General features: G+C 46.8%; 1 protein-coding gene across 10 annotated transcripts in view; it reads left to right on the forward strand.

The window, feature by feature from the left end:
* The window catches only part of CSNK1G1 (casein kinase 1 gamma 1), a 127279-nt gene that overhangs the window by 104218 nt on the left and 8656 nt on the right, over positions 1-14405 (forward strand). For 6 of the 10 annotated variants that reach the window (XM_068410172.1, XM_068410171.1, XM_068410174.1 and 3 more), the window contains 5 exons: positions 1052-1137; positions 3219-3303; positions 5011-5159; positions 6697-6801; positions 11945-12052. In XM_068410172.1, the coding sequence (XP_068266273.1) occupies positions 1052-1137; positions 3219-3303; positions 5011-5159; positions 6697-6801; positions 11945-12052 (533 nt within the window). Of the gene's footprint in view, positions 1-1051; positions 1138-3218; positions 3304-5010; positions 5160-6696; positions 6802-7461; positions 7561-10505; positions 10577-11944; positions 12053-14405 lie in introns of those variants that run through there. The other 4 variants (XM_068410177.1, XM_068410178.1, XM_068410179.1 and 1 more) reach the window with 4 other exon arrangements.

Genomic DNA, 14405 nt, shown 5'->3' on the forward strand with positions numbered 1-14405 from the left:
TCTCCTCTCGCAGCTGATGCGGCATCAGGGACAGCGCACGTGCAGTTTGTCGTGGCGTGTGAGCTGCATGACGAGATCTGCTCCAGATTGCGGCTTCGGAGCACGTTATCAGCTTGCAGGTGGAGATGTGGAGAACACGAGGTTGCATCAAATTGGTGTGCGAGCTCAGTGAACCCAAGTCTGCAAGATGCAGCCCAGCACAGCGGCACTCCCGTGCTGTTACGCTCCAGATTTATTGTTCTGTCTTGTATCCTCCCTTGGATTTTTTGATACATTTTTGGTAGATTATTTTAAGGATGCTTTTTCCTTTGGCTTGAGGCGCCTTTTTTCCCCTTTCAGTTCTAATCATAACATCTGCATGGCAACAGCAGCGTTTCACGAGGAAGAGCGGTGCTAGAAGGAGCTATTTTCGATCTGCTCTGATGTGATGAGCTGCAGAAGCAATTGGGAAAGGGTTGGCACTGTGCAACGTGGTAGTTCCCTGCAGCTGGTTGCAAGAGTCCTCTGCCTGTTCCTTTGTAGTTCAGAAAAAATAACATCATCCAGCACCACGTCGCAGTTCACCATCAGCGCTGGCAGTCCGGAGAAGAACTGGGGAACTGCTTTATTCCTCTGCAATTAATACTTCCACCTCATATCCATTCTACCTAAGGCTGGGCAGTATGTCTTACAGCTCCTGGGTTATCTCATGCCTTCTAGCTGAGATAACCACCACCAGAGGTGGTGGAGTCACAGTCTCTGGAGGGGTTTAAGAAAAGACTGGACGTGGCACTTAGTGCCATGGTCTAGTTGACATGGTGGTGTCAGGGCAATGGTTGGACTCAATGATCCCAGAGGGCTCTTCCAACCTCATTGATTCTGTGATCTTTTCTTTACGTATTTTACATTTTTTTTGTAACAAGTTCTGGGTATTTTTGCACAAGGTCTGAGCTACAGACAGCAAGTGAATTTCCCCGTGATAACTTCATCTCAGAAATAGGTGTGGCTGCTGATGAGGCCTCAGATCCATTTCTGCAGCGGCAGCAATAATTTGTCATCTCTTCTGTTGTAGAGCAAAGTCGTCGAGACGACTTGGAAGCCCTCGGCCATATGTTTATGTATTTCCTCCGAGGCAGTCTGCCCTGGCAAGGATTGAAGGTAGGTTTGAGCTTTAGGTTTTTACCCTTTGAAACTTTGTCTGGTCTCTGCCCAAATGAGAATCTGATGGGGGAAACATTTGCAAAATCCATCCAGAACCACTGTCCTCTCCTTTGTGTCCTTGAAGTCTAACGACGAGGTGTTAGCTTTACCTACCGGAAAGATTTTCAGATAGAAATATGTTACCTGACACTTCAAGTTTTACCATTAGCTGAATTGGTACAAGCCTGGAGAGAAGATTCAGCAGAGGCAGATGAGCAGCTGGGACAGGGACGGCAATGAAAAGGCCATTGAGCTGTTGGAGCAGCTTTGCTGTAACGTGAAGCAGCCCCGAGCTGGAGCGCGACTGGAACAGAGCGGTTGTTGATGAAATTCCAGTTACGGCACACAATCCCCCAGCTGCATCTGTGAAACGTGTTTATAACTGGAGCAGTTTGATGGTTTTAGACGTGCAGATGGATTTCAGCTGGAAAAACTGATTTTCTGGCAGAAGTATTGAGCTTGGCTTCCCTCCAGAGACACCGGACACTCAGTGCTTAGTTTATGAAATGTCATGTACAATGTGGAGGGCTGCAAGCAATTGAGTTATGGCAACTGCAGCTAACATCCGTCAGCTGAATTAACTAGTAGGAAGTAGTTCGGTGGCTCTGAAGCCGTTGGTAGCTGCGTCTTCACTTCTCCATCACCTTCCCAATGATTAAGCTACAGTGTTCAACTTTGGAATTGCAGTGAAGGGATCGAATTTGATCAGGTTAGGAGAAGGTTTATTAATGAAGACAATAACTCCTGTTAGTACTGTTGGAAAAAGGAGCCTGGCTTTTGGGCTCGCAAGCTGCTGTGGTCAGTGGCCGTGTCTTGCGTGATAGACCTTGTTAAGCTGCTTTGTCACCATCTATCCAGAGTTAGTCTCAGCTTAACCTTGTCAGACATGTGCCAGAAGTGCTGGCAACAACTCCTAAAAGCAAAGAAAGGGTTTTTCAAGCATGAAAGTGATTCTGAAAGAAATCAGAATCTCTCCAACTTTAAGTTCACACCTCTGTAAGTGTGTGTTATTTCATTACCTATTTTGTTTCTGGCTTAATTGAACTCATCTGCTTTAAATTAATCCTGTAAATTATTCTAAAATAATTCCAGGTTTAGACAAGATTCTACAAAATTTCCTGAGTTCAGTGCTGAACTTGATAAAAATTAGTTGACTGCTCTTAAGTCCTCCGTTTTTTTAGCTCCAGAACAAATATAGACTCTTCAGCTTGATCTAGAATATGGCATCTTCACTCTTCTAGGTTTCCTCAGCTTACACTTTTGGTCTATACTGTCAGTGCTAAAGTCTTGAGAGAACATCTTACGATGCTAATTACGCTGCTGGCAGGTCAGATTAGCATACTTTGAAATGGAGGCAATAAAACCCGTGCTTAGGGTGCCAACTGGAGCAGAGTTCTCTACTTCAAGAGGGATTTAGGTGGGAAGTCTAACTGAAAATGGTTTCATTTTTTCTTGATGACCAGCTGTTTAATCAGTGGTGTCTAAGTGATAGACAGTTTGGGGGTGAAAGGAGAGGTAGTATGGGAGTAGCACGGGATTTGGGAGAAAGTGTGACTGATGTGAACTAGTTGTCTGTAAAACCCCAACTGCCAATGTAATTTATCTACTTCTACAGTTGTTTATGAAGGCATCTTGGTTGCTGATGGCTCTAAGCCTAGGACAGGATACTGATGTGCAATCATAGTATATGCAGCTTTGTTTTCTTGTCCCATGAAAGCTTCCCCGTACAGTCCTCAGGACTGGGCTGGTGAGAAATTAGCCTTGTAAGACACTTAACAAGTGTCCTTCCTTTCAAGTACTGAAGATGTTTTGAGTGTGTCCTTGGATAGTCTTTGGTGATAGCACATAAAATGTATAGTGAGAATTACAACAGGGTGAGACAGTACTCCTACTAGTGTAGTTTAGGATGCAGTTCAGTTACATCTTCTGATACCACCCAGAATCGGTATTAAATCCCTTGTTTTTCTTCCCATACAGCATGTCGTTTCTCACATGGTTGAACTCTTTCTCCACAACTGTTTTGTCTTTGTGCGCTACAGGCTGACACCTTAAAAGAGAGGTATCAGAAGATTGGGGACACAAAGAGAAACACTCCGGTTGAAGTTCTCTGTGAGAACTTTCCAGGTAAAGTCCCTGATGGGACCATTTGAGTGCAGCTGGAGGTGGACATACCTTGTTAAGTGACGGTTCTGAGCTCCTCTGGTAGAAAGTATTTGGACGATGTGTATCCATTATGTTGTTCCTCAAGCTGGCAGACAACTGGAGCTGCCGCTATAAATTAGCTGGGCCTGAGGGCTTGTGGCTGTGGCTTAAAATGAGCGTAACTCTTCTCATCAAGGAGGCTGGACAATGCTCAAGTGCCTCATGTTCCTGCTTTGCTTCTTGGCTTCCTTCCAAGAGAGGGCCTCGTTATTTTCCCCACTCTCAAGTGACCATATTGGATCTACTGAGTTAATTCTTTTCCAAATGGAAGGTTTTACAGAAGTTAAAATTGTAGGTGGCCAGCTTAGAAGATGAGATGATGTGTCTGTCATTGAATTCCACCTTCCAACAACAGTTTTAAGGAGAGTGTTATTAAAGATGTGCTTCTAGCTAAGCCCAACACCTATTTTCCAGTTAAACAAAAGTCCACCGTGGAGCTAGGAGAGCAGAGTACGAAGTTAAAGCCCTTCCCAGGTACCCTGTGGCCTTCACGGAGTGGTTTTGGTGTTTTGTCTAGGAAGTGGGAATCCTGACGCCAGGGAGAGCACTCAGGTCCCCACGATCAGCTCCATTCTTGTAGGAGCTGTTGTGTCACATGGCTCTTTCCCAGCACGAGGAGCAGCAAGTCTGGAAGGGGGTCGTTGTTCACTCAAGTCATGCTAATTCCTCAGACGTATTTGCATCCAAAATCCACCCAGTTCCAAGCAGAACAGCTTCAGGTTGGCTGTTCTCATCTTTTTCCCCAATACTTCTTCCTCAGAGCTCAGTCACACCTGCAGGTCTGGGCTGAAGGGATATGAGAGAACTTATTTCTATTCCTTGCTCACCTGAAACCTGTTGGTCCTCCACCTCTAACAGATACTAGCAGGAAGAGGGGATTGCTTTTCTTCTCCTTTTTTTCCTCTTTTACCTCCATGTGACATGCAAGCTGCAAGCCATGGACAGAGTGAAGTATCGATAAGCAATGCTGTTCTGATTTTTGTTAGCTAAAGGCAAAAACCGTGCCGGTGTATAGAATAAAACTAGCGGTGGAACTCAGATTTGAGGTGGAGCAGCAGCTCTCTGGAGCAGAGGTGGGACTTCCATCTTTGCTTGAGGAGTGTTTGAATTGATTTGCATTGTGGACTGTTACTAAAAGCCACTACTTTTACAGGAAAAGCCAGAGGTAGCATGGGCAGCCCAGACAGTTCTCTCACAGCGTGATGCTCAATGCTAAAACATAGACCTTGATTTATAACATCTCATTCGGAAGATTCAGAATAAAAGCAGACTATTATTAGACTTCGGGCAGGGCAGGAGGGCTCTGGAAAGCCAAGTGAGATTCATCTAGCAATAAAAGACTGTTGGGTAGGTCACTGAGGGTGAAGACTTGTTGGATATCCTCAGCTTCTGTCAGTCTGCATGGCTCAGCTAAACTTAGCAGAGCCTGGACAACTCATGTCACTGGTGATCTGGCCCTCAGCCCAACTTGAAGCACCAACTTTGAGCCTGGTACCATGGGAAAGCCTCCTTGGAGTTAATTGAAAAGGGTATTTCCAGTGTGTGTGTCGGCTCTGAGAGGCTCGTAAGTGATGGAGCTCACGTGTGAGCAGAACTGACGCTCGCTGCTTTTTTCCCCTTTCCCAACAGAGGAGATGGCCACATACCTCCGTTACGTTCGGCGATTAGACTTCTTTGAGAGACCAGACTACGATTATTTACGAACCATCTTCACGGAGCTGTTTGAGAAGAAAGGCTACACTTTTGACTACGCCTATGACTGGGTCGGCAGGCCAATTGTAAGTTGTCCCTGCAAATGCAGTGCCGTGCCTTCCAGGTGCTGCTTCCACACCACCTCCTCTTGGTTCCTGATAATCCCAATTAACGCCAGTGAGCTTAGAATCAGATCTTTCACTTCTGTTCTCTAGCTAACACGGGCTCAACATAGTGAGATGTCCTGACGTTGTGTTCAGGGGGTTCTTGTAGTGTCTGGAAGTTTCCCTAAGGGGCAGAAGGCCCTTCCCACCTCTTTGGGCTTTCCCTGGTGGGCAAGCCAAAATAAAACCTTATTTTCCCACATGACTAGACTTAGTTTCCTCTAGTCTAGCACAGGATTTGAGACCCATATCTAAAGACATGCATCTTAAAGCAGGAGAGCATACTTGCTACTTCAGCACTGAATGGTGGAAGACCTCTATGATGGTCGAGTTCTCGTCATATGGGAGATCTAGGCAGGGCTCTGGTGGATGCTCAGTGAATAGTAACAGCAAGCCAGTTGTGAGCTCAGATCTTGGGGCTTACCCTACTCTGGAGGCTGAAGCAGCTCTTTATAGCACATGGCAAGGAAATGTGGGGGTAACCAAGCTCCATTTAGCAGTTCCATGACACCAGATGGACCATAATCGTGATCTCATCGCGTCACTTCTCTTGTCAAAAGCCATTTATACTCAAGAAGACCTTGGCCAAAAGATGTGTCATGGGAAAATCTGATAGAAAAGTCTAAAGCTCTTCCGCTGGCTGCCTGTCGCTTGTGTTTTGTGTCGTTCTGCTGATGGCCACCTTGCTAACGGCCAGTCACCACACACTGGCAGTGGCAAAGGCGTCTGTAAATTAATTGTCACTGGTGCCAGATCAAGCACTTTCAGTGCTAAACCTGATACCGTTGCCGGTGATTTACCGTCGCAACTATATTTAGCGTTACCAATGTTTACTGTGCCCAAAACAGTTCGTCCTCGTTAGCAATCATTTCCTTTGTGAATCATGATTTTTCTCCTCATTTTTGTTTAATTACAAAGGCAATTGATAAAAAGCCCCTTGTAAGACAAGCGTGCTGTTGCTGACAACTGCAGTGGTTGCTATGGAGATTTGGATGTTGTGAGCAGGGATTATGACTTTGGTGAGAATAGAGCAGATGAAGCTTTAATTTTAACACGTCCTGTTTCTATGCAAGCGTGATTTTTAAAAGTGGCAAGACGATGAGATGAGGAAAACAAGTCTGTGTATTTTCAGTTGTAATAATCCTACGTGAGACACATTAGGTGTGATCTGACACCAGTACAGATAATTAGCTGAATCTTTTAAATTAATTTTTATACAAGACATTTGGTGCTGGTGTCCAGCATCAAATCATGTGTCCATCAAATCACGGGGATTTTATAGCCCTGGCTGTAATTTTCCTTGGTTATTGCCAGTACCTTTGGGCAGTGTTTTGATGTTTTCCTGCTTCTACCTGATGGGAGCCAGCCTGACAAGTTAGATTTGTCCATGCATGCGTCGAGAGAGAGTGAGCAGGATCTTCAGAATTGGCTTCATCCTAACGAACGCCTTGTTTTCCAGCCTACTCCAGTGGGATCTGTTCACGTAGATTCTGGGACCTCCGCAGTAACGAGAGACAGCCACATCCATAGGGATCGACCATCGCAGCAGGCCCTTCGCAATCAGGTGCGTTGCTCACAACACCTTCAGCAGGGCCACGTTCGTCACCTCTCTGAATCCCTCTTGGTCTGGAGAAGCAGAAAGCCTGCGCCAGTAGAGGGGGCTGGGGCTGATTCTTGCCTTGGTCATGGCAAGCACAATTCCTGCTTAACGTAGAAGACGATTGTGATTTGAGCAGAATTTTGTCAAAGCAACAGGTTGCTGAAATACTGTATCAGCCAGTGGAATTCCTTGGGATCATGAACCAAGTGGAGTACAGTTTGGAGTGGGTCATTTTTCTGTAGTTTGTGGGTGAGCTGTTTAAGTCAACTGTCCAGCCTGGTCAGACTCTCTGACCTGCCTGGTCAGACTCTCTTACCTACCTGGCCAACAACGTTCTTTTGGGTGCTTTTACTTGTAGCACATGGACTGTGGAGTAGACCCAATAGTTGTGGCGATGGCAGCCTGCTCCAAGGTGCCCTCTTCCCATGGACCGTGCAGCGGCCATAAGGATGTACGTGTCCCTTGTACACGCAATATGTCCTTCTCAGGGTGTCCCGTTCATGGTGTGGGTGTTGCAGAGCATAAAGGACTGCCAGGGTAGGGTCCCTTGGGGAGGCTGGGCATCATCATCCAGATGACCTGCCAGGTTTTGAATTGGAATTTCCCCATATTTTTCCTTTCTAGTTCTAATATTTTGTTGGTGTTGAGAGTTTGGATTTTCTGTATTAACAGAACTGCTGAGGAGTTCAGTAGATCTCCAACTGCCGGCGTTCTTACTTCCCAGTGAGTGGTTCTGGGCTCGCTCTGCTCCTCTAACCGCTGTGTGCCATCCTAGCTCCTTGTCTGCCGGCTCTGCTCCCACTCAGCTCGTGCGAGCTGGGGTTCATGGGTGCAGAATCGAGTGTGAGATGTAATAACCTATCTGGGCTCAGCTCTCCTTGTTCCATGCAGCCCAGCTCTGAATGGTAGAGCAGCTAACGTAGACTAGAACACATCTCAAGCCATCAGCTACAATCGGGGTGAACACCCCTCGTTAGAAGTGTTGCTTGTAGGAAGCGGCATCGTTCAAAGCACGTGTGCAGTGCTGTATTTGTGCATGCTGATTAGCGTGGACTGGTTTGTGAGTACTAGTAAAATAATCCGCTTTAATATATTGCCTGATTAATGCATTAACTCCCCTTTTTTGGGTGGCAGTCTCTAGTTGTCCGCTTTGACAACAGACCTTCACGCTATGTACGTATGAAGCGTCTTCCCAGTGTGCAGGGAAAATCAGTTTATTCTTGCCAAAACATAAACAACTCTCTTCCAAGGGATGTTCCTTTTAAGTATTGAGCAAGCAATTTCTCTAAAGGAAATAGTAGAAGAAATAAACATCTAGAGGAATGAATTGGAGACCTGGGTTTGGGTCAAGTGGCTGCCTTAATCTCTGGATTTAGTTGCCTTATTTTTGTTCCCGGGTATAACAACTGCAGATTCTCTTTTATAATGTTTGGTTCCTAATAAAGATGCTAATGAGAGAGCTGATCTCCTTTTTGTAGCCTTTTCCTCCAGAAGTGAAGACACTTACTATCTGTCAAAGTTGGGTTGTTTAGCCTGGAGAAGAGGAGGCTGAGGTGACCTTATTGCAGTCTACAACTACCTGAAGGGAGGTCGTAGTGGAGTGGGAGTCGGCCTCTTCTCCCAGGAAACTAGCGATAAGACAAGAGGACACAGCCTCAAGCTTCGCCAGGGGAGGGTCAGGTTGGACATTAGGAAGCATTTCTTCTCAGCAAGGGTCATTAGACATTGGAAGGGGCTGCCCAGGGAGGTGGTGGAGTCACCATCTCTGGAGGGGTTTAAGAAAAGCCTGGACATGGCACTTAGTGCCCTGGTCTAGTTGCCATGGTGGTGTCAGGGCAATGGTTGGACTCGATGATCCCAGAGGGTTCTTCCAACCTGATGGATTCTGTCATTCTGTGTGATTCTGAGCCCTGCCCCCTCTGTCTTTAGGTGCCAGTCTTGTCTTGTAATTCGGTGGCTGGTAGGAAGGTGATGAGTGTTAATGGGAACTTGATGCTCTCAAATTTCACAGGCATCACTTCCTCGGTGTCACTGCTTGGGTTGCGTTTCGGGCAGCTCAGCTCGAGCCTACTTCAGAACCAGTTTATCACATACTTGGCTGTGAGTAAAGAGAAAAAGCTGACTCTTGTGGCTGCTAGAGCCTTTCCTAGAAACTGCTTCCAGGCTCCTAGGCAGAAGGGTGCTTCTCCTAACGTTGACGTGGCATGGTACTACTTCATACATAGTATGACATATATTGACATAGCCTCAAGCTTCGGCAGGGGAGGTTCAGGTTGGACATTAGGAAGCATTTCTTCTCAGAAGGGGTCATTAGACATTGGAAGAGGCTGCCCAGGGAGGTGGTGGAGTCACCATCTCTGGAGGGGTTTAAGAAAAGACTGGACATGGCACTTAGTGCCATGGTCTAGTTGCCATGGTGGTGTCAGGGCAGTGGTTGGACTCGATGATCCCAGAGGTCTCTTCCAACCTGACTGATTCTGTGATTCTGTGATTCATCACCTGGGCCAGCCAAGCAACCTGATGGCGTAGTGCTTTGGAAGAAGCAGCCCTCAAGGTCTGTCTTCTGTTAGCTTTTAACACCTGCATTTAAATTCTGCAGTTGTTCATAATCTTGTGACTTGCAGCCATTAAAAAAATATTCCAAGGGAAGTGCTTCTCCTTTGAATGTCACCAAGTACAAGAACACGTAATAAGATTTAATAGGACAAGCCTGGACAAGACCACCTCTAGGGAAACAGTACCTATGAACTGGATTTGGTGACTGCTTGGAAGGAGGAACGGCACCGTGGGTCACTCCAGGAGGGAGTCAGAGGTCACATGCAAAGGGAACGATAGCAAATGTTTTATAAAATGCCAGGAGACTTCTTTTTTTATTTTGCTTCCCTTTGCATGTGCTCCTGTTGTAGCTGAGTGACAATTTACTAGTTAGTCTTGAAGTTTATTCAGAGGTTTCTGGAGTCTTTCTCTTGTGTGGAGCTGCTTGTGGTCTTTTTTTCTTTGCTTTTTTTTCCACAGTGGCACTGAGCCCTGTGGCTTCTCTCTTGCTCAGACCACAGCTCAGGCTCATGGAGTGACACAAAGTAGTGCTAGGGAAAGGCAGGGCCTGGGCACCGCTCTTTAGTTAACTCCTTCAGCATCACTCCTGATAACCTGGTGTTTATTCTCCCGAGCCTCTTGTTTCCTGGCCAGGTCCGTGGTGTCTCTGTTCAGCACCCCTCCTGCCAGGTGCGTGTGCACTGGGAGGACTCCAAAGCTCTGCCTTCTCTTCATTCAAATTTGTGCTTCAGCTTTGAAACATTTGCTTAAATTTTTTATACGGCATCCAGGGAGACACCTTTTAAATGTGTCCCGTCGGTCACTTCAGGCTTGACTGCATCCTCTGCTGTTGACGTGAGGCCAACTCAGATCTACCTGTTTGTCCTCGGCTTCCTGGTCTTAGAAGTGTTCCTCCAGCTGGTCAGTTGGGTTTAGGTACGCTGAGATCTTCCTGGGTCTTAGGTGAATGCTGGTTGTCATCAAAGCTGGGCGACCTGTAAGGAGCTCCACATCCAAGTTCAAAGTGGTTCTTTAATAAAACAAATTTCTAATAATTTAATTGCCTAAAGTTTGCATCTGTTGGGGACAAAGAAGAAACTGTTAGCGAAAGTTTCTTATCTACTTTTCTGCAGAAAACCAAAAAGCCACCAACCCTCTCTCCAGTCAAGCAGGTGTGGTGGATGTTTCCTTCTGCACTGTACAGGTGAATGAGTGTGTGGAACTGGCTTTTGGTGAAATAAAATGTGGCTTTGTTTTATGTTGCAAACTTGAGGTAAAAAAAAAAAAATACGTATTTTAGGGAGGTCGAGCTTGTGCATCCAATCTTGCTGCCATGCTGTCATGGTTTGAAGCTGGGCCGGCTATTAAACCTGTGGCAGACGCTCTCTGTTAACCCTCCCACCTCCTCCAGAAGGGAAAGGGAAAGGGAAAGGGAAAAGAGAGAGAGACTTACAGGTTGGAAAGTTAAAACAGTTTTAATAAACTATAATAATGAAAAAGAGTATAATAATAATAATAGAAATATTCAAATCTATACAAATATATACAAAACCAAGATCGAGCTCCCCCGATGTCGGCCACGTCACCACCGGCACTGCAGGGCAGGCTCCGGGAAGGCCCAGGCTGGGCCCAGCGACGGTCGAGAGCTGGACTCAGGGATGCACGGATCGGGATCGGGGGCAGCAGGAAAACGGACAGAGTCCTCCTTGGACACTGGCCATAGCAGAAGGGCGAGAAGGGAGAAAAAAGGGCCGAAGGCTCAAGAAGCCCAAAGGCTCAAGTAGGCCGAAGGCTCAAGCAGCCCGAAGGCCCAAGCAGGCCAAGACCCTCGTGATCCCCCTGCTTTATACTGAGAATGACGTGTATGGGGTGGAATACCTTCGTTGGTCAATTTTGGGTCACCTGCCCTGTCCGCTTCTCCCTGGAGGTGCGACCCCCCCTGCGGCTCTTCACTCGTAAGCAGTGAGGAATTTAGCAGTGACCTTGGTTTCTCTAAGACTAAGAACAGCAAGAGCCTTTCTGCACAACATCCCTACTGGTACCTCAGTGATAACTACAAACTCTGAGTGTTACCAGTCCTAGAAGCAGACACTGTCTGCAGAACATGCAGTTAGTTTCAGAAAGTGCAGTTACTTAGAAGAGACTTAGCTGAAAGTAAAAATCACTGAAAGGAAAATTGGCCTGGTTTAGGCCAAACCAGGACACGTGCCAAGTGCTCTGGTGTGTGACTTGACAGGCGTAGATAAAAATACTGTCAGTGTGGTTTTTTCTATGCTGAAACCCATGGAAATGAAGCTGTGTAAAGAAATAACCTCCTGAGTAGATCTGAGCTTTCTCTTTATATAGCAGCTAGAGGAGAAGAAATCCACTCCTGCAGTGGATTCCTGCAGACACCGCTGAAGTAAAGTATGAGGTGTACTTGGTAGAGTGAAATTTTAGCCCAACTAAAAGTATAAATGCCTTGCTTTTTGCAAAGAAACTAACTCACTAACGAACACCCTTTTATTTCTTCCCCTCATTCACCTTTTGCCCCTCTCTTCTGTTTCTCTCGTGCTTCTGAACTTGTGAGCAGGCATCATCAGATCGCCGAGGGGAGTGGGAGATCCAGCCAAGCCGGCAGACGAATACCTCGTACTTGACATCTCATTTGGCTGCAGATCGGCACGGAGGATCAGTACAGGTACCTCTTCTGACGTGTACAGCCTTGATGCGAGAATCTGTGTTAAATCCCCTGAATTCTCCTCAAATTGCAATAGCATCATGGTCAGGAGAGCAATTTCACAAGCCAGTTTAGTCCTTTCCTGTACGTAACGCTCAAGCCATGGTGTTGTGGGACCCGAGCTGTGATGGCCAACATCATTGCTGTTACAGCTTCAATGAAGCTTTTCCTCCAAGAGCTGTTTTGAACTCAAGTTTGCCAAATTGAACACAGAAAGGAGTGTATATTAGCAGGTCTGGTCTATAAAGCACCTCTCTATCCCCACCTTGGGGATGTTCTTAGGTAGTGAGAAGCAGCTGAAATAGGGTTTGTTGTATATAAATCCCATAAAGGTTAGCAAAATAGTTGAGCTGTTCCAGTTCAGGCTTGATAGGTGAGGTTCTGGTCAAATTCCTGCTGCTTAATGGAAAAGTAGGGGTGTCAGACAGGAGAAATGCACGGGGGATGGCTGGTGCGAGTAGGCTGTACAGCCGCTTCTCGCTCCGGATGGAGGGGAGACAGGCTGAACTGTCGCTGCAGTTGTGGGGTGTGGTGACCCTGTTCTCTTGCTCCTCAGTACATGTGCATTTTAGTTTTGGATCCAGTGGCAGACCAGCACAAACACCAGTGTAAGGGCATGGTGGCTGCAAGGTGGATCTCTGGGTGATGGCACTGCGGAAGGTGGATGAGGAGAGGATGCGTGACAGTGCCAGACAGCATTAAAGGTGGCACTACAGCTAAATTTTTAAATTCCTGAAAAGATTTATGAAACCAGACCTGCCTCTGGTTGTCAGTCAGGCTCACTAAGGGAGTTTCTTGCTCTACTGCAGAGCAAGATGGCTGGGCGTGCCAGAGAGAAGATGCAAAGGTCATTCAAGCGAACAAGAACTGTCTAATATCGCTGGTGAGGTGAAGTCTTTGGCAGAGGTTTGCCTGCGGGAGCTGGCTCTGGTGCCAGACACAAGACCTTGAAAATTGGCTCTGGTGAAATGGGGATTAGTGCCTGGAGTGGTGCAGAGCTGAGCTGAGCAGACGGCAAGTGCAGGGTGCCCCTAACTGAAATGCAGATTAGGTTGAAAATTTTATTTATTCCTGATACTTGGTTGAATTCAATGATTTTTTGGGGCTTGATTAGCCACATCGCTTTTTTTCGTTTAAAGGTATTTTAGTGAGTAGCAGAGAAACTAAAACATAAGTAGGAACTAAATCATTGGAGCGAGTCCAGAGGATGCTCAGAGGGCTGGAGCACCTCTCCTCTAAAAACAGGCTGAGAGAGTCGGGGCTGTTCAGCCTGGAGAAGAGAAGGCTCCGGGGAGACCTTCTAGCACCTTCCAGTCCCTGAAGGAGCTACAGGAAAGCTGGAGAGGGACTTTTTACAAGGGCACGGAGTGACAGGACGCGGGGGAACGGTTTTAAACTGAAAGAGGGGAGATTGAGATGAGATATTAGGAAGAAATTCTTTGCTGTGAGGGTGGTGAGACACTGGCCCAGGTTGCCCAGAGAAGCTGTGGCTGCCCCCTCCCATACAGGCTTCTTTGGCAGTTGTGGTGACAATAGAGCAATGATGAATTATCCAGAAAATTATGTGCTCTCCTGGCAAATGCAGAGCTGCTGGCAGCTGGGGATCTGGATGGTCGTAATGGAAATGCAGAAGAAAGCCATAATGTCAGCTGTGAAGCAAAAATAGATGAGAGACCGTATCAATAGCTTTTGGGTGAAGATTATAGACTCATAGAATGGTTTGGGTTGGAAGGAACCTTATAGCTCATCTAGTTCCAAACCCCCTGCCACGGGCAGGGACACCTTCCACTAGACCAGGTTGCTCCAAGCCCCATCCAACCTGGCCTTGAACACTGCCAGGGAGGGGGCAGCCACAGCTTCTCTGGGCAACCTGGGCCAGGGTCTCACCACCCTCACAGGAAAGAATTTCTTCCTAAGATCTCATCTCAATCTCCCCTCTTTCAGTTTAAAACTGTTCCCCCTCGTCCTATCACTCCATGCCCTTGTAAAAAGTCCCTCTCCAGCTTTCCTGTAGGCCCCAGAAACTGGCTGTGTAAGGAGTGAGACTCTGGTGGCTCTGGAGTGACTTCTTCCCACAGTGCTGGCAGGCAACAGGACTGAGTTGCTCACCTGTAAAAGTGTGAGGAGAAAACAATCCCCGTAATACAGTTTATGTGCGTCTATAGGGCTGTCAGTTAGTCTTCACACTCGTGATTAGGCCTCCCAAAGCGGCGTAGCCTCCCAAAAACACAAGACCTGTGCTGGGCACAGGAGTGTGAATTAGTGAACACAGACACGGTCTCCTGCCTGCTCTTCTCCTTGGGATGAACCAGTT

The sequence above is a fragment of the Nyctibius grandis genome, chromosome 11 (genome assembly GCF_013368605.1).
Source record: "Nyctibius grandis isolate bNycGra1 chromosome 11, bNycGra1.pri, whole genome shotgun sequence".
Taxonomy (NCBI): Eukaryota; Metazoa; Chordata; class Aves; order Nyctibiiformes; family Nyctibiidae; genus Nyctibius; species Nyctibius grandis.